Genomic DNA, 25409 nt, shown 5'->3' on the forward strand with positions numbered 1-25409 from the left:
TGCAGCTGCGGGAGCTGCGTCCCACCTCGCCGCGGAGCATACCTGGGCGTGATCGAAGCCCGGGACCGTCTGCGCACGGTTCCTGAGGGCAGGCGAGGAAGACGCTGCTGCTGCCAGATCACGCACCAGCATCCCACGATCTCGGTGGGATCCCTCGGGTTTGGGACTCGAAGACGCTCCCCTTGTGGCCCCCTGGGCCATCGGGCTTAGCCTCTTTCTTAAGGGCGCTGGGTGTGGGGCCAGCGCAGGGCAAGGCTGAGTTGTATGGGGAAAAAAAGCCAGCGAGACTTTTCTGTCCCCAAACACCTCACTCAGCCTCTTTCCTGGAGGAGGGCAGGGGCCGGGCTGGAGGAGCTCTTCGGCGTGACCGCAGCCTGGGAGCGGAGGCTGCTCCCGCTGTTGCCCCTGCAGGATCCCGGTTCAGCTCCCACGCCCCCGGCAGGGCCTGAGGGACAGATGAGGCCCTGCTCTGGCCCCCCAGGCTTTTCCTTCCCGCACCCTCAGCAAAACGACCCCCCTTGGGCTCCTTTTCCCCCACTCCTCTCCCATCAGCACCAGCCCCCCCCAGCCGGGGCCACAGCCGGGGCCGTCGGCACCTGCCCCCTCCAGCGGAGGCTGCAATGGCCACAGAGAAACTCTCGGTCGGTCACAGGGCTCGGCCACACCTGTGACGTTTGCAGCCACCTTCACCTGCCGGCGGGGAGGGAAGGAGGGAGGGAAGAAGGGAGGGAGGGAAGGAGGCAGGTTGCGTTTGGCAGTCACCTGCAGCGGCCACCAGACCAGCTGGCAGGCACCGCGGGAAAGGCTCGCCATGTCCTCAGCCACCTCCGGCGCCTCTCTGCCCAGCGGCCTGGCCGTCCTGACCACCTTCCCCGATGTGCTCTTCATCCCCGAAATCGTGAGTGCACGCTTGCTGCCGGGGAGGCCGCTCGCGGGGCGCCCGGCACACGGCGTGACGCCAGGGACCTGCGCGTGCTGGGGGAGGCCCAGCTGCCCGGCTTGCCCCGCAAGGGAGACCGCCTGCCCTGAGCCTCCCCTCGGTCTGCTCCGCGGGCGAACTTAACAGGGAAGGGGATTTAGCAGCCGATCTGGGCACGTGGGCATGGGGGGCACAGCCAAGGCTGACCGAGCTCCTTGCTGCTTCTTCCCACCTTGTAGCCTCGTGGAGCCGGAGAAGATCATAACCTTAAAGGGTCTGGCAAGGCTTATGCAAAGCAGTTAGCTGCAGGCGCTGGGGGAAAGATGTAAAGTTTCCACTAGAGCCCTTTTCCTCTGTGCTTCCCCCTCCAAGCCTGCTCATCCCATGTTTCAAGGAGCTTTTGTCAAATCCCAATGCTTTCATCCAGCATCAAGGGTCCTCAAGCTGAGGGTCTGAGGAGGGGGGTTTGTGTTATTTCACGCTGAAAACATCAACTTTGCCATCAAATCCTTCCCTGCCCCCCACCCAGCCCATTTCCCCGGGATCAACACCATTTATTTCCATTTCCGAGCAACAGCCGGCAAGCGAAGAGGAACTAGGCTAAAGCAGGCATCCCTAAGGCCTAGAGAAAGACTTTGCTCCCAAATGTGCTCCAGGGGTTTGGTCTCTTCCCCCAGGCCCTGGGAGCAAGGTACAGACTCGCTGCGCCGCAGGAAGGAGGGTGCAAATTGCCAGCAGTAATCTCGGGCTCAGCAGGCCCCAGCGACGTTGCGGTTTGAGCACAGGGCCCCAGAGGCTGAGGACATCTGCTTGGCCCCCCACCGCCAACTGCCTTCACCCCAGTCCCAGGCTGCCGCCTGCTCTGGCACCCTTCGGCACTGACCGTGCCTCCGGCCGTTTCCTTGTAATTTTTGCCTCAGGGATTTTGGCCGAGCAGCTTAAAAAGAGGAGAAATAACCCACAAACTATCCTCTGATTTAGGGACGGCTTGGAAATCAGTGTCCTAAAGGCTCAGGCACTGCGGGGGAAGGAGGAATGCTGAAAAGACGTGTTTCGGTGTTTTATCTCCATCTCGGGAAGTTTATGACTAGGTTGTGCTGCTGTCTTCTCCACACTGTGTACCAAGGAGGAGGATCCCCTGAATCACAGCATTCATAAAGTGTTTCTCAGCCTTCAGGGGAATCCAAGGTTGCATGTAGTGGATTAATAGGGAAAGCGGGGGGGGGGGGGGGGGAGGGGGGGAGGGAGGAGCGAGAGAATACATTTCAAGCATTTGGATATTTGCTAAAATGCCAGAAGGGTCTGCCCACAGCTCAGATGATTGCCACACCTAGTTGTGTTGATTAAGCATTGCCAGGTTTAATTCTTGTCATCTACGTTATTCGAAGAGCTTTCCGCGCAGCTGGATTAAATTTAGCAGCTAGGCCTATATGGAAAAGCTGAAAAAGGATAAAATCAAATTTCTTTGGATTGTAAAAGTGACACACCATTTAAAAGACAAGATTTTGTCAGACTGCATTGCCCATCTCGCCATAGACTGTTGCAGAAGAAGCCTCCTGACCCTTTGCTGGTTTTCAGGAGTCTGCTGAACAGCAGCACCACAAAACCTAGGTCACTAATGAAATCATGTTTGCCTGACTAAGTAACCACATCATGCAGCAAAGAGAAATGGGAAGTGGCAGGAAACAAGTGGTGCTTCTCCCCCTGACCTCAGAGCTCACCCTGATTTTGCTGGATTTTAATGGAGCAATTGTGTGCTTCCCCCAGTACCTGGAGCTGCAATGCAGTCATGTGCTCTCCACACAGGAGTCATCACAGGGACTGAGTTTGTATTCAGGTGTTGGTGTTTGGTTGTGACGGGACATGCCAATGCAGCAGCACTTTGGAAGATCCTTTCTTCCAGGGATTTGCAAGGTCTTGACCATGTCCTTGATCTAACTTGCACAAGCAATAAGCTGTCTCCTCCTACAAATCTAGGAAGACATGAATAACATGACATTTTTTGAATGTCATGAAACAGAAGTGAAACCTCTTTCCCTCTTGCAAAATGCCCCTAAGGAAATGGAAGTGCCATGGTTTGTAGGAGTCAGCACCTGGAGAGTGGTGAATGCTGGCCTCAGGGTTGCTGACAATCTGAGCGATCTCAGTGTCAGTGGGGCTCACTTGCCTCTGGGAGATTTACCTGTGAAACTGAGAGGGTCTCGATGGTGGCACCACTCTCCGTGCTGTGCTCTGCTCCTCTCCTGAGGAGATCCTTGTTGTGGGCTGCCAGAAGTTTCCACGTGTTCAAAAAAATGGGTTGATTTGTTGCAGAAGCAAGCGACGGAGTGAATTTCAGTGTGAAGACACTGCTCGCTGCTCTGAAGCCCCGCGGGGCTGGCTGTCCTGCTCTTGCCCTCTTGTGTAGGGGCCTGTTGGTGGAGAAAGGACAGGGTAGATACAGCTGTTTTTGTGTTCCCTGCCCTGCTAGACAACCCATAGCAAATTCCCAAGGCTGGCTGAGGATGGGAGTCTACTACTGCCTGACCAGCAGCTGGGAGCTTGCACAGCCCCTGTGCAGCCTGCGGCAGAAGACCGCAACAGCCTGAGCAGTGATGAAAACCCTCCTTCCCAGGCAGTGCTCCCAGGGGCACTCAGAGTTAGGTGCTGTAACCCTATTTCCTCCCAACTTCAGCAGTAAAACTGGCTGCGTTATTTCTCTTCAAGATATTCTCCCTGCTTTTAGGATGACATTTGCACAAGCTCTTCATTAACTCACGGTCTGCGCTGTTTGCGTGGGCAGGCTGGGTTTGATATGGCTTCTTTCGGTCATGCTTTGTCCCGCTTTGGTTTGCAGATCTTCGGGGGCCTTGTCTGGATCCTGGTGGCTTCCACAAAGGTTGCGTTTCAGATGCCGCAAGGCTGGGTGATGTTTGTCTCTGTGTTCTGTTTTGTCATCTCCACCACCCTCCTGTGCCTCTACTTCTGCGGGGCGCATGGTGGCAGCTGCTCCTGGGTCACCTTGGTAAGTAGGGGCGAAAAACCTTGGTGCCTGTCCCCTCCCTGGTATCACTGGTAGAAAACCACCCCTTTTGCTCCTGCCATGCTTTGACTTGTGGCCTGGGGCTTGAGGAGCAGATTGCTTTTCATTTCCCCCCCAACAGTGCGCTCCCTCCTGGGCAATGACCGTGGCAATCCTTGTTTCTTAGGACGTCATCTACCAGGGGACAGCTGCTCTCTTCTACCTCAGTGCTGCTGTGCTGCAAGCCTATGTCACCTACCTTAGTTCAATTTCCAGCTTGCAGTACATCACCTACCAGGAGAACATCGCTGCGGTGGTGAGTGCCTGGCTAGCAGGGGGTGGTGCTGAAGGCAGGCGGGTGACCGTGAGGCGGCCTCAAGGGCAAATCTTTAACTATGCCATCTGTCCAGGGAGCCGAGAAACCTGTTCCAATCCTACTTTGCATGAATGTCTCCCAACGGGCAAAAGTCAATACTAATATAACGTGTTACGAGGTGGTTGCTCAATCCCGTGAAACATGCCCTTTAATAAAAAGTTAACTGGCTGATGTATTTTTCCATTGTAGGTATTTGCATTCTTAGCTACCCTGATGTATGTGATCCACAAGGTATACTCACTTCTGCGATGGAAGTCATCCTGAGTCTCCCCTCGCAAACACGCTGTGTGGTCACCCACAAACATGAGTTGTTCAACAACTGCAGTTTCTGGGCTGGGGCTGGGTTTTGTTTTGCAGTGAATAGGCTATAAACAAGAATCTTGGTATATGGGACCATGGCAATGAAGAAAGAGCCTGCCAGAGAAGTCTATATCCTGGCACGATCCATTCCCCTTCAGTCTCTTCTGGGTTGGGTATGGTGTGTTGTTCATAAGCCAGACCCAAACAGGAAAAAAAAAAAAATCCAGCTTTAAACAGAATAGTATCATTGGATTCAAAGTGCCAAAATCTTCCTGACCCTCTCTTGTGCCTTTAAGGTTGCCCTTCCTATCAGATGAAGCCTGAACAACCAGTGCTCAGGAGCATGAATATGAAACCTGGCCATTTTAAGTGAAAATCAGCCGTATAAGCCTGTTTCCCTCTCTGAATCAGACAAGCCAAAAGAATATTTTGTGCAGTTTCCAGAAGTGGCATCTCTGACTTGTGATGAGAAATGGGGCGATATATAACATGCCTCCAGGGAGATGCAGTTTCCTGCAGCCCCTGGTAGGTATTGCTGAATTACGAGGCACAGCCGTAACTCCAGGAGTTACCGCTGCCATTAATCACCCTGTGCAATACAATCAAGAAGGTGCACTGTAGAGACTGCAGGAGAATTATATGGATAATTTGAATAATGCCTCTAGGAAGCAGAGACAACTCTCATCTTTGGTGCATGGCTGCTCTCAAACTCTCTGTCACTAATAAAAATGTAATTTTGCACATGGGTGAGAGTCATTGCTGCTGATTTCCCTTTGCAGTGCACAGGTGCCAGCCCTGTAGGCCCTCAGGAGGGCTACTCTGTAGCAAGGCAGCACCAAAGGAGGAGGCGCAGACCTGGGCAAGGGGCTTTTGCAGCGAGAGGCAGTCCGTGGGGTGCTGCAGCCAGGGCCGAAAGGCAATGGAGTTCATCTCAGTGATGACGTCCATCTGCATGCCTCAATTACTCCACAGTGTTAACACGAACGAGTGAATTTAAATGGGGGTTAGGCCCAAGAAGGGGTGTTTTCACATGTTAACTAATATTCAGTGGTTCCATATTAGCTCTCCCAGCTTGCAGGGCAAAAATCACTTCTGTTTTGAGTCTGAAGTTCCTGGACAATAACAAGAGCTGGAGAGTGGGAAAGAAATAAAGGTGGATGAGAAACACATCTGTTGTTTCAGATCCTGGGGGGATTTTTGAGCTGTGGTCATGGGTTTGGGTTGCTGCTTTTTGATTGTAATATGGGGCAAATATTTCTTCCTCATTTTTCCATACTAAAAACCAGCCTGACCTGTTTTGCTTGCATTGGTGTGACAAAAAGCAAGCCGATCTCAGCAGCAGTGGAAAAGAACCCCCTTCTCAGAGCGCAGCGGGAACTTGGAGCTGCTTTGACAAAGACACTTGGCTCTGAAGGTTTAACCTGCTCCTGTTGGAACTGGTCTCAGCATTGCATCATCACGGGGTGGGGGGAATTTTAACCCGCAGGTTTGCCCTGCTGCTATTAACGCCCCAGAATTTAGCATTAAAACACAAAGACGCTTTTCTTGGTTGGGGCTATTTACAAAAAGAGGTATTTGCGGTCCCGCCCTGGGATGCGGTACTCATGGCTCTCTTCTCCTGCGCCCAGCGCTGCCCTCTAGCCTTGAGCTCCTTGCCTTCCTCCCCATCTCCTTCCGCCTTGCTTTGCCCTCTGCTTCCTCCTTCCCTGTCACATGCTAGTTCACACCAGTCCATGCCAGTTTGCCTGCCTGTCCCTTCTCCTCTGTCCCCAACTCAGGCACCTCCCTCCCCGCATTAGCATGTGCCTACTAGAATCCAGCCCTGGAAAAAACCAGCAGGGCTCTGCTGGTGCGGAAGAAGAGAAAAAGCAAACGCAGCAAGCACTCTGAGGTCCCTGCCGCCCATCCTGCCCAGCCCTGCAGCCCCTGCCTGCCCCAATGCCCCAGCAGCAAGGCAGCCTGAGGCAGGCGCTGCCTGGGAAACAGTGCAGCTCGATGCTGCAGAAATGAAAGATGCTGCCTGGAGACTCCCCTAGGACCCCTAAGCACCTTCCTACCCCATGCGTCCTCGGTCTGGTGCCCACAGAGAGCCCCAAGTATGGCACTGCCCTGAGAACCTGCTGGGAGCACACCGGAAACGTTGGGTCAGACTAACACAGTGTGCTCAGATGGGCTGCGGCTATTACGTTTTGCCCCAGGAGGTGAAAGCAGGCTTAGTTTTTCTCCTCCAGAGGTACTTGTCTGGGATGGTGCAAACATCGCTGGAGGGAATGATTATTCCCATAATGGCACGGGCAGCTTTTCGAGCACTTTTGGTGGCAATCTCCACCTCTACTTCCCCACGGTTACCCTGGCTGGTCCATGAGTCACGACTGGCAGCAGCTTTGAAGGAACAAAGCGAGGAGTCCAAATCTGATATTTTCCTCTTCTTTCTCTGCCATTTGTCTTTGCTTTTCTCTATCTGTCCTTCATCCAGGGGCCTGAAACATGGGCAAAACCACAGGGAGGGCTATGGTTGAAATTTCCTGCAACAAACCTGATGTGCAACATGGGGAATGGATTTGGATACTGATCCCCTGCCACGAGAGGTGGTCATGGGCTGCAGGGCCCTGCCTGCTCTGTGTGCTGCCCCCAAGCCTCCCTCATGATGCACCGTGCGACCACAAGCCCCAGCAATGCCCTGAGCACCCATCTGAGAGACCCTCCACAGGCAGTGGGGTCAATCCTGCACCATGTAGCGCACACTGGCATTTCTTTCTGTCTGTCCTCAGGGCAGTTATCTCAACCAGGCTGTCCAAAACTCCATGGAGAACACTGCAGGATCAAACTGCTCATTCCTCATTTGTTTAAAGCAATTACCCTGACCTAAGATAACAGTAGGCACAGAAAAACATCTTTTTCTTGTGGCTATTCCCCCAAATCAGTCACTTTTTAGCCAAAGTTTGCCTCTTTTACAAGCCGTGTGGCTGGGACCACTCGGTGGAGGAGTACAATGAGAAATATGAGCAGCGAAGCACGCAGCAGTTTTGCAGAAATGACTGATAGGCAGCTGTGAGCATCCAGCAAGGCAAGGCTGGACCGGCAGAGCTGCTGGACACCTGCAAGACACGCAGCAGTGTGCAGACCTGAACTGCTGTCCATGGGGCAATGCCTCCACTGATTGAAACCACCGAGCGTGCCACCGACCCAGACAACTGTACATCACCGCACTGCCTAAGACAAGGAAATTGCTATTTAATTGAAATGGAGCGTGGTGAATTACCTCGCCGGGGCATGCCAAAGGTGTGTGCTGATAACGACATACTGAGGTTTGCCCTTGCCGCGGTCCCTTCCTGTCCTCTTTGCTGCTGCTGAGTTACAATTGCAAACTTGATAGGAAGGCCAGAGAGGCTTGAAGGGAATGAGGTGTTACACCACGGCAGAACAAACCTGGGAGGTGGGCAGGGGCCGTGGGGGCACTTGCTGGGAGCACTCACGCTTGTAAGCAGCTTGCTGTCCGGAGCCGCCAGCAGCCCTTGACTGCGGGGCTGCTCCACCTCAGGCTCTGCATTCGCTTAGGTCTATTCCTGCAGCCATGACCAGCTCTCAGCTGGGAGCGTAACTGCCCTTTCCACCTCCGCTCTTCTCCAGCTTCCTCAGCAGCAGGATGAAGCCTGCTGGCATCTGCCCCAGAGAGCGGGCAGCTACATGCTACTTAAAAACAAACTAGCCACCTGAAGGCAGGTAAACCCCCAGCTCCTGTGAGACAAACCAACAAGACTGCAAGCATATCGTTCATTAACTATGTCCAAATTGTCCTCGTGGCTGCTCTTGCTTAATTAAAGAATACCTTCTTAACCATAATTTTATCTGCTTCATAAATGCAGGTATATTGGGTACCGAAGTCACCACGTATTGAAAGGCGAGCCATGTGGAACACCTCTGTGGATGCAATGAGACAGAAGCAAGCACTTCCATCCTCTTCTGAACTGCAGATCTGAAGGCAAGTAGATTGAAGAGAAAATTGTGGCCTGCTCCATGGAAAATGCAGGAGCTTTTGGTGGTGCTCTTTTGGCTGACAGCTGTATCTGCGAGGACTGAGTAACCTGTATGCTGGGTGTAACAACTCTACAAGCACCTACAAGCTTGAACAGATGTTATACTAACAACTACAAGCTTGGGAAAACAAAAAACCCGTGAGACATGGCTTTTTATTAAAACATCACAGCTCCACGTGGGTCTGCGGTAGAGTCTGACTCCTGGCCTGTTTCCTCTGTTCCCCTCAGTCACTCTACCCACCCACCTGTAGTCCATTCACCTTGCATCTTGACCCTGAGACCACAGACCCCTCCTGCTCCATTTGCCTAGAGGACTGTGATAGAAATCCATTCCTGATTCATGCCAGTGCTTCAACATGAGTTCCTGCCCTGTAGGTCTGAGAAGAGCCCCAAACATCCTCCAGATCACTGAGGGAAGGTAGAGGAGTGCTGGAGCCCTCCTGAAAACAGACACAGGTGCAGCCAGCATGCAAGCCTCACAGAAGGATGGAAATTTGTGGCTGCTACACTATTTTCTTCAAGCTCTCCAAAGGCAAATGACATTCCACCTACCACTGCTTTCTTACCTTGCAATTCCAAATTTCTACCAACCAAAGAAGACGGACCTGCAAGGCTTGTGTGGATGCTCTTGGAGGCACCAGCAGTGAAAGCAGAAAGTACTGCATGACTAGGAAGGGTTTGAGGAGATTTATATTTGCAGAGCTCTCCTCACTACAAAGAGGCCGGACCCTCGCTGTGCTGACTGATGGCCAACACATCTTGGGAGCGGAGAAAATGTGGTGCAAGCCCTGAGTTTTGGTTGCATTCAGGTCTGGCTTTCACAACCTGCCCTGCCCTGGGTACTGCTAGCAAAGGACCTGCCCCCCCCCCACTTTTCTCTAGCCCTTCCCAAGCTGACATACGGGCCTGCCGGTTCCTGTCATCGCACCTTGCTACCCAGATAGGGCAGCTGGAGTGCTGCTGGAGACTCTCATCACCAACCTCCCCAATTTTTGTGCAGCCTTAGCCTGTTACGATCTCCTTGGCACTGTCCCCGCGTATGTTGCCATCCTTACGCCAGGATACGGGCGCTTACCTGTATGTTCAGGGTGAGGAAATACAAGCACAGAGCGCGAGGAGGCAGCAAGACATTTCAGAGTGCGGGGGCGATCACTCATTTGCTACAGACATATAACTTACTCTTGATCCTGAACAGAGAGAATGCTGTCAGGATCCGCCTGCTTGCTGCAACGCGGGGAGGTGGGTGACAAGCAGCTGTTCCAGTCGGTCGCTTTGGACAATCTCCATGACCCAAGGAAGCAGAAGCTGCTTCAGCTCAGTGGCAGAACCTGGTCACTTTGGCTTACTATGTTTCTGCAAAGACAGATGGAAGTTGAAGTGCAACTAAATGATGAAAGATTTGATTGCTTTAGTCCGGGTTTATTCATCCTTTATCCTGAGTTACATCAGCAGTGAGAGGCAAGCTAAACGTGAGCCCGCACTCTTAAGCGGCATATCAAACTGCTGCTCAGAAGAAAGTTTGCAAACTAAACTCTTTCATCGTGACATTTGATAAAGCCAGCAAACAGGAACAAAGCATTCAGCCAATTGCTCAGCAGACATGGCCTCTGAATGGGAATTTTGATCTACAGAGTTGGATAAAATTCAATTAAATTCACTATGCCTCACTACATATGCCACTACTATCTTTAGAAACCTACAGCATTTACATCAATGGAAACTATCACTCCTAAATGCTTTTAACATCAAATGCAGATTCCCAGGGTGATCTTGAAACATTTTAAAGTTATTTTTTCCTATACTGCCAACATACATGGCAAACATTTTTGGCATACAGAGAAATACCTGACAAGCACTCGCAGACCTTAAAAGAAATGGCTGCTGTGTCCAAACTGTGGCAAAAGCTCAGACAAAAAAGATGGCATTGAAGAAAACTCCTAAATTCTTTTATACCCTGGACTGCTTTAAGACTTTGTCATGAAACACTATGTTGAGTTCCAGCATCTCTTTTGCAATGCCTAAGACAAAAGCTTGCAGGTCCCAAGGAGAGCACCATGTCCCTGAAAGCAGACGCAGACTCTTTTTGTCCTCTGGTGGAACTTGGGTAATGGCTCCCCCAGCCAGCGGGCTGATCTAGCTTCTAGCACCTACCTCTCCACGCTTCAGCTGGAGACCTGCTACGTGAAGGGCTTTAACTCCATCTTCAGTCAGGCTGGTCTGAATCATGTCCTTTCTCTTACTCCTTTGATCCTCTTACAGCTGTAGCACTTTTGAGTTTTGCGCTGGGCCCTGAGACTCTAACTTGGTACCAAATTGGCAGAGAATGAGGCCAGGTCCTATCCTAGCACATATGCAGAGGAAAGTGCTATAGGAAAGGCTGGACAGCAGGTTTTGGACTGCATTTCCAATGCCTGTCAAAACACTAAAACATCTCACCGGAGTGTGTGAGGTGGTTGCCCTTAAGTTATTTGGGCTCTACTTCAGTTGGGGAACTCCCCCACTTGCATAATTAGTGTTTGCAGACCCCCAGATGTTGCTCATCACCACCTTTTCTCCTCTCCCCTACGGCACACACTTTCCCCCTTCTGATTTCTCACTCCTCCTGCATTATGAGTGAGCCTGGGGAGGGAGATGGAGAGCACACACATGAACCCCCACCACTACTGCTTGCTCCAAGATCTCCCACACTTAAGGGGACATTGCCATTTTGGAAGAAAAACCAACAAACCCACACTAATCTCATTCTGAGGATTCTTTATTGCATTGACGACCTTATCTTTTCAGTTGTTTCCCAAGAGCTTGTGAAGGAAATCATGGATCTCCTGATTACACAACACCATCTGGAATTGAGTAAACGCATGCCTGAGGTCAATGTCACGTCCGCTGGCTGTACCCCCAACAATGTTCGTAGTTGAAAAACATCCAGGAAAAAAAGCAAATGCTGTTACTGAACTGTAGCGAGGGAGCAGCAGAATGAACGGCATGAGAACGCTACTGGTGACCTCATCTGAAACGTAAGCCTAGACAAACTGCCCATCCAGCTGCATCTCTGAACAGAAGAGACTGGGGGGCAGAGGTTTACCATGCTGTCCGTCTAACATTTGCCCAGGGAGATTTCTTCATTCCCTGAGCTTCTTTCACCTCACTCCACTCCAGCTTGGTGTCTGGAACCTCATCTTCAGGCTCAGGATCTTCACGGATGGCTCCCTCGGGCGATGCCACAATGATAGGCAGCGGGCCCTGCTCCTCCCGAAACTCTACAACATAGAGGCTCTTCTGGTTTGCTAATTGCTGGTGAGTCTTCTGTGGTAGACAGGAGGAGCAGAAAGAAGAGAAAACACAATTAGAAAAAGTTTCAGGCTAATAAACATCACAGAAAAGGCTAGTTTGTTTTCCACTTCTGGGTGATCCCTGTTTAAATCATGCCTTGATAACATTAACTTCAGGAGCAATGATGATGCACCATTTTGGTTTACGTGAGGTCAAGCTTTTTTTCTAGCCTGTATACCATATAAACAGTAGTTCACTAATAAGCAGTTTCAAAACTGCGTAAATTAAAGGACTCATAAGGCACATTCTTGTGGATTTCAAGAGCTAACAGCACAAGCAGCAAGAATGCAGGCAGCTAGACTGCTGATCTTTCAGCATTATATCATATATAATGTCACCCTAGAGGAAATTTGCTTCTAGAAGGGTTCTGGCTAGAAAACGTGCAGCCCACTAACAAACATGTGTGTTGGCATGTTAATATTCTGCAGCACCAAAGTGCAATACCATACCATCATTCTGAGGAGGAGAAACATAGATAGTCCTGCGCTGTCAAGAACAAACCGAAGGAAAATAAAACAAAGAATCTTTTCACACATATTCCATTGCTGTTGGACAGCGATAGATGGTAGATGCTATCTGCTGAATTCCCATACAGCAAGCTTCCTAGCACTAAACTATACTTGCCGTTGAACTGCTTTATGTCTTCATATGAATTCAAATTTTGCTCTGACAACAGTAAAGTGCTTGTTGCTGCCTTGATAGATCATTTTAGCTACTACAATCATATTAATTCAACATTATTTTCAACTGTACCTCATCCCCATATATAGGTTGCTTTCTTAACCTTCAGATTCTACAGAGTGCTTACTGGGAACAGGAAACTTTTCCTTTTTAGGGCAGCCAAGATGACTGTATCAAGTGTACATCTTTAAGAGCAATGATCTATACAGCAGGCTCTTCTTCCAGTTCTTCTGTGGAAGACTTCTCAGAGACAATGCATCAAAAATACATACAAGATTTCCTTAAGTCTGAGTACCCTCAGATATCAAAGAGTCTCTGTAAGCATCTCATTGGGCAGGGAGAATAGTAACCACCTCCTACCCTGAGAGTAAACTGAAAAAGCTGGCTAAGGTAGCATGGCAGATTTGACAACTATGGCCTTGCAAGGGGATTCAGCTGTATTTAAATATTGGGAACATAAGTAGCTACATCTTGGCGGTGGCCAATACTCTATGGCCAAATGAGATAACTAAGAATTTCCAAAGGACTGTCTCATCCTAAGACTGGTACTCAAATTAAATCAGACAAAACACTGAGTACTGGATCTCTCCATTAACTATGGATGGCTAGCTCAGACAGAAAACCTGCATTGTGAGCACTTTATGTTAGAGGAAATGACATCCCCTCCCTGACTTATTTCAGGGATCTTGGTTACGCTAGCAATAGAAGCCACTGCTACGTTCAGTCCTTCAACAATGAAAGCCTGGTATGCAAACAAGCAAGCAGCAGGAACCAAAGCAGGGCCACAGTTTCCTCTGTCCATGCTTTTTTAAAACGTCACCAAAAATACCACAAATGAAAGCCCAGAAGCTCAGATCTCCCTTGGAGGCACTTGGCTGAGGAACAAAGAGTTACATACTGCTGCTCCTAACTGGACAACTTTATACAGCTCCTGCGGAGGAGGTGTTGTAAGAGGAAATGGTCACATATGGATTTTGTTTGTTCTTGGAAAACTAAGACTTGAATTTAAATTGTGGTTGACCGCAAATTATTATGGTATCAATCATGGTCTGTCCTCTGATCTAACAAACAAGACTGTTGACTGTGCAATTTACCTGTTCTGTTAAGCCCTTAAAGAGAGCTCTGGTGATGTTAATCAAGTTTTTGGAACCAGAAACCTTGGCGTACATGTCTTTAATGCCAATTAGTTTGCAGATGGTGATGATAGCTCGGTGGCAACGAAGACCATACCCTGGAGAAAAAAAATAAATTCTAAGTGTAAACATACAACTTAGTTAAGAAAAAGATCTAAGACTTCTTAACCATCTTCATTACTTATTATGTTAGAACACATTAACATATCTTAAAAATGATAACATAGCGTAAATGTACCATTTTCCCCATCTTCACAGCCATGCTAACGTAAAAATCATTCTTTCTAAATGAAAGAATCTATTCTTTCTAATACTAAATATTTCCTACTTCATGTATTGCAAAATCAAATAGAAAATGTCATCATCAAAACAAGAAAACAGGAAAGAAAAAATGATATACTACCCAGAACTGTTTCTTAGTAGAGCCACTGGCATCTTTAGAAGAGTCTACTGTTGTTCATAAATTGACAACCCCCTCCCCACCTCCTCAGGTAACACTCAACAAATGTAAGGCAATTTTCTTCTCTCACTTAGCAGACAAGTAAGACTTTAGTGTTCCTCAAAACTAAAAATCAACATAAAAGTGAGGCAACAAGCTTACCTAAGAATATTAAAATGAAACCTTTAAAAGGAGAGAGGATCTAAACATAACTGGATCCTGGTGTTCTGGAATGACCTGCTCATTGGGGTAACAAGACTGTCTCTTCTGAACACCACCTTCATAGCTTCAAGACCTGCTTTCTCTGCGATTTCAGCTGACTGACTGAGTGACAGCTTCAGAAACTCCTAATGATGGCAATCTGACTTTAAAGTCCTGGTTTAGATATATCATGGAGAGGTGTAAATTGCCCTTCTACTGTGAAGTTACAGAACAAATGACAGGCTTTAGGCAATGCTGCCCTTTGGACTCTGATTTCTGGTACAAAAGGAGAAGGACCTCACAGTAGAAGTAACGTCAACGTGTCCCATCCCCGGGGAGGTTGCAGCTGGATCAGGGAGGCTAACAGTGCCTTCCTAAAGGCTGAGATTGTACCCAAGACCTCTGTCACATGCAGCGCACAGAAACGGGGGAGGGTCCTATGTCACCTGCAAGCAATAATGCTCCAGCAAAGAAGACTGGTCTGAAGACAGAGTCGCTGGGAAAAATGTTTAGCACACACTGGCGCTGGTGTCTCTTGCTGCCTACAACCACGTTTTATTTTACTCAACTCTTGGTAAGCAAAGCTTTGAGCAGCTGAGGTGGGACTGGAGCTGCCAGCAGGTTGAGGAAGGCATCACTACACCCGAATTCAGACTCTGTAGTTCATTTCCAAAATGTGAACATGTTACACGCTGCCTGACTTGCTACGCAGCTGGGGCAAGATACAACAGCCCCCAAGCAATAGCCACAAAGAAGTCGTGCTTGTCCTATGTTACAAAGGCCAGCAGAATAGTATATACTGTGCGAGTGCAGCAGATTGCCAAGGTACTGTGCAGAGACATCACTTCCTTCTGGCCCCCCAAAGCAGCATGAATTACACTCCATTGCTACCTTAGTGCCACAACGTGAAGAACTGGGCACAGAAATGAAGCGGATAACAGATTTCTGGGAGCTACTGCTACATCGGAAAGACGGAATAATAGTAAAATACTTCCTCTGTTTCTGGAGGAAAGAATTATTTTAATCAAGCTTGAAGAAGCAGTAAGCGCTCTTTTTGTTTTCATGTAGTGTTCAAAAAAAGTTGTGTGTGTGTGTGTGTAAACCGCTAGAGAAATTACAAAAGCCTGTAATAATACAAATTTGGAATTTGTAGGGGAGTGGGAGGGCGAGACAACTATATTGCAAACTCAACAAACGCAACAGAGGTTTCCATCTCATTTGCATCCCTCTCCATCCTAAAGTGTTGTATTAGCTCAAATGCATAACTACAGTTCACTAGCATTAATTGCAAATGCCTTCTTAGACTTGCTAGATTAGGGGGTTATTTTTGGGAAGTCTAGTTTTGCTCTCTTGTTCCCCAGGGAGACTTTTTTCATGTGGCCTAGCTCTATTAATCTTTGGAAACAGGTTTGTGATAGTTCTAATGTATTTTACTTAAGAAGTACAAAGACAGCTTACAGATTAGTGCATTCTCCAGGACAGTCTTGTGGCTGAGAAAATAATATATTCTAGTGCTGCACGCTTTACTGTGCCGATATTTCCCTTATTCTTCTAACCTATAATTGGTAAACAAACTATAACCCTCCAAAGTCATTTATTCTGATGTTTGAGAAAAATATTGTTTTCTATGCTAGGAGACAGAATCAGGTTTTAGATACAATTACATGTGAATGATCTCTGAAAGGCTGTTTGTCAAAGTTTCATTTCCAGGGACTTAAAGCATTTCATTTTTGGTCTTTTGCATCTTTGCTGTTCTCCCACCTCAATTCCATCAGGTTTCTGTAGATTTTTAATACATGATACTCATCAGCCAGCAAATTAGTCAATCAGTCACTGAACAAAATTTATTCCTAATACAAAAGCAAAGGATTTCAACCGCAAGTTTTGACCGTGGAAAAAAAGTTGTGCTTAAGACATTTTTAACTTGCCCACGGCTCTCATGCTGTATTACTGCAGTTTAATCCAGTGAGGCCTATAAAAGACAATGGAGACATCTAAATATTACTGAAAGCTGCTTGCACTGAAAAATACACACAGGTAATCAAGAGAAGATGCATTTAAAATGTACTCCTCCTATGAACTACATTTTCTGAGTTCTCTCTATTCCAAACACAACCTGTTATAAGCAAACAATGTTAGATTTTCTGAGTAGCCAACTAACAGGATCCTCTTTAAATCCACACTAAGGAACCAGTCTACTCTGAGTTAAGTTCACATATAGACATTCACATTACATAGCTCTTTAAACCTGGATTTGTACTTGTCTAATATATTGTCCTGACTGTAAGACTGGGTATTTTCCGTTTTACAGAAATGATAAATAAATTCAAGAAAAGGATACTTAAGGGTCACCTTAGCTTTTCTAATAAAACATTAGGCTTTCTTGTAATTATTTGAGACAGTTGCCTGAGTGCTACATACAGGAACTGGGAACAAGCCAAATATAGGAATCCACCAGCTGTAATTACGTGAATTCAGCACACAGCACTGCCCCACGGCAATGCCACAGCAAATGGGAAGAATCTTTGATACCTTAAAGGAAGACAGTGTACATATACTGCACCTAGAGGGAAAAACATGAAGAGCTAATTTCTCAGAGTATAGCTACAAGGTATTGGTGCTGGGCTTCACAGCCCTTTAAATCCATTTGCATTTCCCTTTATTAATTCACATTAGGAACTGATGTACACTACTCACGGTAGTGGCCTCAGTGTGGCCAGCAAAGTACTCTCGTGACTGCTCTGAAGTGTAAAGAACTATCACAGATGAAGATTAAGAGCTGCTCACATCCCAAAAGACAAAATGTTTTGCAGCACAACCAAGCAACCCTGGGCAGCTTCCAGCCCACCAGCACATGCTAGAAATAGCAGCTCTGGGGCATGGTGGTGGACACAGAGCCCAGAGCCTGCAATGAGCTTGCTCAGCTCAAGTTACATCTTCTTCTGCAATGTCTCAACTAGTCATGTAACCACTAAACTACAGTCAGCTCCCTCTGCTGCCACGAATCTGGCCTTTACAGTATAATACAGACCTCAAAGCCTGGCAGGAATTAAGGAAAAAATCAGGAAGGGCTTTATCTAGACCGTCCCTATAAACTCCATTTTTGCACGGACATATGACCTGAAAACAACCTGTAACGTTATGAGGACGTAATGATGCATCTCTCTCTCTCACACACACACGCACTCAACCTATAGTATTTACTGATCTGTTGCTACACTCTTGAGTGAGCCCAGTGGTGCTTATCCGGAGCACATTGGATTTTTTTTCTTAGACAACATCAAACCTTCTGCAAGAAATGCAGGACTTATTTCAGCAGTTAAACAGGATGGAAAATGTTCATTATGTGGAAAAGGTTCTCCTAGTTTTTGGAGGACACTTGCGCATATATATATATATATATATCTGCATATATATTTATACACACACACGTATATGTATACATGCATATACACACACACACGTATATATATGCGCACACACACACACACATATATGGATATGTTTTGCAACTGAAAACGCTGGCAAGATACTCAGATGGTGCAAAGCATTGGCCCAAACTGGCAGCGAGGGAGGACAGAGGAAGACCCAAAGGACTGGTCTGTCTTTCAAAAGAGAAAAAGAGGGACTTGGGACAGTACAGATCAATCAAGCTTAAATTCAATGCTCAGACAGGCATAGAACATGCTATTCTCAATCAGGTTTTAGGTGCTTGGAGAACTGTCCAAAAATGCCCAGACATGCTTAACGCCAAACTAACCAAATTCTCTTCTCTGGAATGGATGCTACCTTAGGACTAAAGTGCTAATGGATTTTATATTCTGACACAGTTCTGCACAATTTTCTAACAAAATAAACAAAGGAAATAATGACCATACAAAAAGCATCACTAAAGCATGAGTCCCCATTACCCGCAGCCTGCTACCATCCGAGAGTATTCTCCAAAGAAGATCCTGCTGAGGATCTGTTCTGGCTTTAGTTCCTGCTAATACCTTCATTAACAACTTGGATAGTGAAAAAGAGACTGAAAAAATAGGTGGAGGACCCAAACTCAGGAAAGGCTGCAAGCATATTGGGGGGTGAGGAAGAGAGGTCAACACAGGCCTGAAAAACTAGAAACACAGTCTGAAATGAAAACACGGATATTTAACAAAGGTCAATGCAAAGTGCTGTGCACACATGCAAAATGGGAAAGACTGACTGAACAGCAACAGAAGAAGGGTCTGGGGGTTATAACAGACAACAAATAAACTAGAAATCAGCAGAATGATGCTGCTGCAGCACATCTGAAGCCTGGAACAAAATACACACTAAACATTTTTCCAAGTAAGATCAATCAGTAGTCTTCGTATGTGAAGTTCAGTGTGTAAGAGTAGTGAAACAATATTCCTGGGCAGGGCAACAGGAGTCTGTTAGCTAGATAGATCCTTTCTAGGAAGAAAAGGAAAAAAAAAAAAAAAAAAAAAAAAAAAAAAAAAAAGGCAGGCAGTGGAGAGGTAGTTTGTTTCTCAAAGCCAACAGCAAAATGGCAATAAAAGAGGACAACGGTGTGACAGTGTGGTGAAGTGATATTAGTTGTAAGGTGGCCCTAGCTGCTCTTGTTTCCGAGGTCCAGGAATGCAGCACATCAGACAAGGTGGGAAGGAATGTCCTATTCTGTGTCCTACTGAAAGGAAATAACAGCACCTAACAAGAACCAACCTTTGCCATTTAACAATAATAGCATCACTGTTTGTAGGCGCATGGTCAAACATGTAGTTCAGTTGCGTTATTCCTTTGCATGTTTTTGCTTTATTATATTGAAGGCTAAATTGAAGCTTGTTAAAACTGATTATCTTAAAAATTACAGGTCAAGTTATGTAATTTATGACCTTGAGGGGTCATTAAATGCAGAACTGCAGAAGCTTAAATGAGAAGACAATCCAACTCGATGCCTGCTGCTTTGAGAAGATTTTTTTAAAGCTCATGATACCAACTTTTCTGTCACACTGATTAAAAAAATCCTCATCTCAGAACCAAAATAATGTCATCTAGTAAAAATTGTGCTGAAGGTTCATAGCAATTTTAGATGCTTGCAAAATACATGTTAAAAACTTTGAACATTAATAATTATCTTCTCATATTATTAACATGACAGTACAGAACAAGAATATTAGCTACACAAAAATCAAACACTATGTCCAAAGTGTCAACCCTTCAGCTTACTCAAAGGTTGTAGAAACAGAACATAATGGCAGTTATTTCTGAAAAATTATCCCAGGTCTCTGACTCATTATGAGCTAATCATTAAACGCTCTTGCAATTCAGGTCTTACCATAATGAAACTAAAATGATTTACTAAGAATCATGTAGCTGAATTTATTTCCTGTTTGCAGGTTAAAACTACAGGACCCATTAGGACATTCAGCTGCAACTAAATCTGTTCTCTGCAAAACAGCCACTACCTATATCTGCTCTGAAAGCAAAGTTATGCTAAACAAGTTGAATCAGACATTTGCACATAAGGGTCTACTTCAAAGGTTCATGCAAAGAAATGACCTTGTATCATCACTTACGCTCTTTAAAACAGAAGCTGCCTAGAAGATAAAGTGAACCACACCCAGAACTGCAATGCATTAGAAATAAGCTAATCTTTAAAAACTACTTCATATGATAACAGTTTTTACAGTACAATCCTGAAAAGCATGATGCCAGCTTTCATGGTTGCTGTGAACGTATCCCCCAGCATCGCCAGAGGCCCTCAAAGCACAGATTGCAACAGCTCTGAAGGTGAGAAAGGGACACCAGAAAGTCAGCACTGCATTCCTCCTGTCTTGAAAGGGCCAGTGCTCGAGTGGAAGCTGGTAGGGACAGCACATACGTGACTGAGTGGCAACGTCTGCTGGACTCTGCATCTCTCTGGCCAAAACTGAGGTGAGAGCTACCATGGTCCTCCCTCAATTTCCTGCCCAATAACACATCACCTGACTGTTTGCTGTGTCTTGCTAGGATGTCTACTTAGTAAATTGTCCAGGGAAGCCTGGGAGGAGGTGAGCCCACCTTCTCCGGTGCCGAGCTGCTGTCACTAGACACGCTGGGATGCTGTGCTTCACAATTATCAACAGTGACTTAGTACCACTGTGGCCTGAAAATACTTCTCTGAAATACTTTTAACGTATGCAGAAGAACAGATTAATGAGCCAAGAGTCACCAGGTGTGGACTCAGTACTACTTATATCTAACCTAAGGGAGTTTAGAGAAGCATCTGTCCTTACTACGGCCGAGATCAAAGTGAAGGTGAATGGCTTGCAAAGACAGAAATCAAACTCTTGATCAAACTTGCTGCTACGCAACAGCAAGATGGTCTTTGTACTGGTCTGGTGCAGCGCAAGCAGCCAGGGAATTTCACTAGACAGTATACCAGTTTCCACACTGGGCGCTCTTGATAGGCTTTTATTTTAGGGAAAAATAAAGCAGTAATGGTTTTGATGGAGCAGCTGGGTGGATGCTGTCCTGGTTCCAGCTCAAGGCCATGGGTAGTCTAAGACTGTTGAGGGAGGATTGCTGCCCATTCTACCCCAGCTTGGGATTAAGGGGAATGGGCACATCAGTGGGGTTTTGACAGATGCTGCTATTCAAATGGCATGGATCTGAAACACTTGCACTCTGATTCACATTTGAAGCGCTCCCAGTATTGCAGACTTAAATATCTCTTAACCTTGTCAGGAAAACAGTGACTGAAAAAGTGAAAAATAACAGAATGCGTCCATCAGCTCTCCATAACATGCATGGGGCGTATGGTGGAAACAAATGCCTACAAGATACTTCTAAAGGCCTTTGCCTCCAACAGTTACACTATTAGGAGGAGATGAAACTTTTCCACATTTTAAGGAATTCAGAGCAGGAGGAGCTTCAATTTTGGAAAACAGAGAGAAAAAAAACAAAGTACATAGGGAGACACGGACTGGAAGCCAAAAGGAAGGGGAAGTAGTAAGGGTAAAAGAAAACCAGGAATTAGAGCATTCCCTTCCCCAGTGGGAAGGGCAGAAACACTGACTTATAAAAACAAAAATGAAGTGAGCTACAGCAGGAATTTCTAATGAAAAACATTTAAGATATGGCAGACCAGAATCAGATGACATGCCTCTGAAGTAAGTGAACATTGTACAAATTTACCTTCTTCAAATAAATAATAGGCAGTAATTAATAAAACTTCAAAATTTCCAAGCAGCTTTAGTTACCTTTGTTTTGCTTCTTCATGCGGATGGCTGTCCTTTTAAATTTCACATTAATGTCATGGTAAACTTGAACAGAGGGAGAGAAAAAAAGCATTATTATAGCATAATCGTTCTTTGCAAAAAGGTTTTAAGCTAGCATACCTAAGGAGTGCATTTCTTTTTCAGAAATCTGAACAGGCAGATGGTTTTGCTCTGCTTTGAGGACTTTAATTAAGAGAAGGGTTAAGCCAGGTAAAGTTCTGGAGCAGATTAAGACTGCTTACACACCTGTGAATATTACTTTACTGTTCCACAAACAAAATCAGAATTCACTTGGAAAATCTGAAGTATGCATCTAATCATCCTCACTTAGCTTTGAAGAAAGCTCACATGCAATGCACTTTAACCTTCTTCCTGGTATTTACATTTTCTAGTAATACAGCCTGTAACCTAAAATTTCCCCTCAGGCTTCAGTGTTCTCGGATTCTCCATACATGAGAGTTACCATTTCAGCCTTCTCTCTGCTTCATAAGGAACTCTAGACTCATTTTTTTGGCGTGATGTTGTTACATAAGACTTGAAGAGCCTGAAATAACTAAGTTCCCACTATGCATTAAGTATACACGTTTTAAATATGGTGGAGGAGGGAGAGTGCAAGGGAGCTCAATCTCTCGATTTAACATTTTATAAACAATAGCTCATATTATGAAATGCTAACACAACTTTTTGTCAAGCACCTTCCTGTAATTGTTGGTACAGGCCTGAATAAAAGTAAACTGCGTGTTTATCCCAGATAAGTGACCTGTTTTACACAAACTGACAGGCTCCATACTCTGACACTACTGCTGTCCAGCAAAAATAGTCTGGGGTCAAGATTTCATATAGCATGTTGGAGAAACAAAACGACACACAGAATAATACAATAGCCCCCAAAAATGTTTTAGTTAACATCTCTTCTTGCTGTATAATGAGCTATTGGCATATTCAGTACTTACTGAAACTTAGAGAAAGGATCTAAGAAAAATCATAATACTTACTTGTGTGGTTTTGATACAGCTCTATAAAATGTAAACAGCGTATCGCTTTGTTCTTTGCCTAGGAAAGAAAAACACAAAACAAATTTTTCCTAGAATTTTTCTGCAATGTATTTGGAATTTACTTTTGTTCAGTTACTTACATAGGAAAAACAAGGAAGGAACCTCAAAAAAATGGGTTAGCTGCATCTAATCCACTTAGTTTATGGAAATCAAAATGCTCTATGCAAAAAACTTTTTTCTCCTAATAGAGCCAACTTCTTAATCTAGTAACAACTATACCAAGCTTTATTTATTTTACCATTGCTATTGAGCATTACAACACAAACTAAATTAGTGTAGATTATAAGTAATACTTCGACATCTAAAGGAGCCTTAATAAAGTCTTTATGTGTATATATAAGAGAAAAATACCTACACAACTGCTGTAAAAACAGACCTTATATGCTATACAGGTATGAGCAATAAACAATCAAAGGGGGACAAGCACAGACCATAAAAAGGAGAAGGAAGAAATCTTTTTTTCAAAATTATTTTTAAAAGTACTTTTTCTTGTTCCTACTTTCAAAATACCCCAACCTGAAATCAAAATAGCTGGAAAAAATACAAAAATTACCTGAACCCTTTGTGCATACAGATTATGTCAGAAAGCAAGTGAAAAAAAATGAATTGTGTATTAACAGAACCTCATTGCATAGCAACCTCCCTACATCTACAAAGATGGAAAAGTCATATACATGGACATACTTCCACATATAGACCACAAAAGATACTGTTTTCAAAAACGCATAGGTATGAAATATTTGTGCTTATTTTTAATCAACATACTTTCCGTAAAGCATTCATCCTGTCACCTGCTTTTCCCACTGCAAAACCTGCAAGATAGAAAAGACTCATTTTATTTCTCATTGAGAGATTTGAGAGATGCACCAGGCAGGACCTTGAGAAAGCCAAGGGAGAAAAAAAAAAGAAGAGAATTTTCACAGTCAAGTTTAGTCCCTGTTATTTCTACTCCATTGCACAGATCATACTCAGAAAATGACTCAGAGAAAACCACATTTAACAGAAAGCAAAACTTAGCCATTATAAGTATCTGTCAACTGAATGCTGATTGGTTCTACCAAAGAAAGATGAGTAAGGTTTAACTTGAAGACATTTCTTCTGTGTATTTGTTCCAAATAACTGAATAACGGTGATTGCTTCATCCAAAAAAGCAGTCTTCTGCCTAGAAGGGGAAGGAAGGACAAGAAGGAAAACGATGCAGATATACCAGCCGCATCTGTACAAACAGTGGCTCCAAGACCCAAAAGGCAAAGATGACTGGGTTTGTATTAGCAGAACAGAGAACGTGAAAACCATGTTTTACAAACAGAACAGCGCATTTGCAAAAAAAACCCAAAAAATCCCACTTGTCTGAAGAAGAGAGAAAAAACAGACTGTCAGCTTGCAAACTGGTGCCTGGTCCTCTCTGACCTGCTGATATTTACCAGGTGAACTGTGGTGGCAATGAAGAGATAGCAAAGCAGCCTCAGAGTATTGGAGCTGGCTCAGTGCGAGGCATCAATTGACCATGTTGAGGGAACAGGAGGATGTGACAACTGCCAGGATCAACTCTGCAGTCCACCAATGTCAAGACAGATTGACTCCAAATCCCTTGGATCTTAAATCCAAGGATTTAAGCTGTTGTGGTTTTTTGGTCTTTCTGTTGTTGTGTTGGCTGGGGCTGCGAGTTACCTCTGCCACGGAGCCTAATCCAAAAATCAATGGGCAGTGACCTGACAGCCAACACTGACTCATTCATTTCTTGCAGACCTCACAGCAGAAATGGGCTGGAAAAGATCTAGGAGAGCAACAGCTCTGCGAGCGACATGGTGCTGCAGGCAAAGAGAACGAGGCAGCAAGCCTGGGGGCTGGTGTGGAAGCAGCAGATAGTCCAGGGTAGCGACTGCCTTTGGTGTCCACCCAAAACAGCTTCTCCTATGCACCTACTGGGCTCCCAGAGGCAATGCAGCTCTATCACCTTCTAATTCCTACACAAGAAAATGCAAGGAAACTGTGCTATTTTACACTTGTGTGTGCACATACACACACACACACACACAGAGAACACATGAACATAGTGAAGACACTGTGAAGTCAATCAGTATAAAAAATGCCAAAAATGAGGTCACCTGGGTAGCCTCATTTCAATCATTCAAAAGATATGCATTAAAGTGAGCCTTTAATAACATGTTGACATATGTTTCATGAAAACGCCTTTCAGAGAAGAGATAGGCAGCCTTTTTCAGACCCCTTTTTTCCTGCAGGAGAACCACACATTCCTCTACATACATACATATATATATATGTATGTATATCTATGTGTGTACATATATATATGTATGTGTGTTTACATATACATATATATTCCCTCTTCCCCCTCCAAACTGCAGTTAAAATTCAGCTTGAGGCAAACATCTGGACTTGAATCTTTCAAACAGATGAAATTCTGCAAAACTGTAGGCAACTGAAAATATGCTTGGCTTATTAAAGTTTCACATACATCCCATAAGCAGTGGTAGCTACTCAGGTCATAATAAAAGGAAACTGTTTACATTCAAGAGGCAAATGCTTTATGAGTGCATATACACTCATAATTCTCTGCTGGTCACATAATGCAAATGCAATTTCCTGTCCTCTGTCATCAATACAATGCATCCTATATTCCTGTCTCCTAATAGATGCACATGACTTGGATTGTTTGCTTCAGAACTATTCACTTT

The 25409-nt window shown here is 45.4% G+C and overlaps 2 protein-coding genes across 2 annotated transcripts in view; one reads left to right on the forward strand and one right to left on the reverse strand.

The window, feature by feature from the left end:
* Positions 1-811: 811 nt before the first annotated feature.
* MAL (mal, T cell differentiation protein) lies at positions 812-4560 on the forward strand. Its single transcript, XM_062573530.1, has 4 exons — positions 812-898; positions 3756-3923; positions 4108-4236; positions 4486-4560. The coding sequence occupies exons 1-4, from the start codon at positions 812-814 to the stop codon at positions 4558-4560; spliced, it is 459 nt and encodes a 152-aa protein (XP_062429514.1).
* A 6812-nt stretch (positions 4561-11372) lies between these two features.
* The window catches only part of MRPS5 (mitochondrial ribosomal protein S5), a 59343-nt gene continuing 45306 nt past the window's right edge, over positions 11373-25409 (reverse strand). Inside the window, exons 7-11 of the mRNA XM_062573531.1 lie at positions 23476-23522; positions 22651-22708; positions 21638-21700; positions 13739-13875; positions 11373-11936 (exon numbers count right to left, since the gene is read on the reverse strand). Coding sequence (XP_062429515.1) covers positions 11712-11936; positions 13739-13875; positions 21638-21700; positions 22651-22708; positions 23476-23522 — 530 coding nt within the window. The 3' untranslated portion in view covers positions 11373-11711. The remainder of the gene's footprint in view (positions 11937-13738; positions 13876-21637; positions 21701-22650; positions 22709-23475; positions 23523-25409) is intronic.

This window comes from Rhea pennata, chromosome 3 (assembly GCF_028389875.1).
Source record: "Rhea pennata isolate bPtePen1 chromosome 3, bPtePen1.pri, whole genome shotgun sequence".
In the NCBI taxonomy this organism is placed as follows: Eukaryota; Metazoa; Chordata; class Aves; order Rheiformes; family Rheidae; genus Rhea; species Rhea pennata.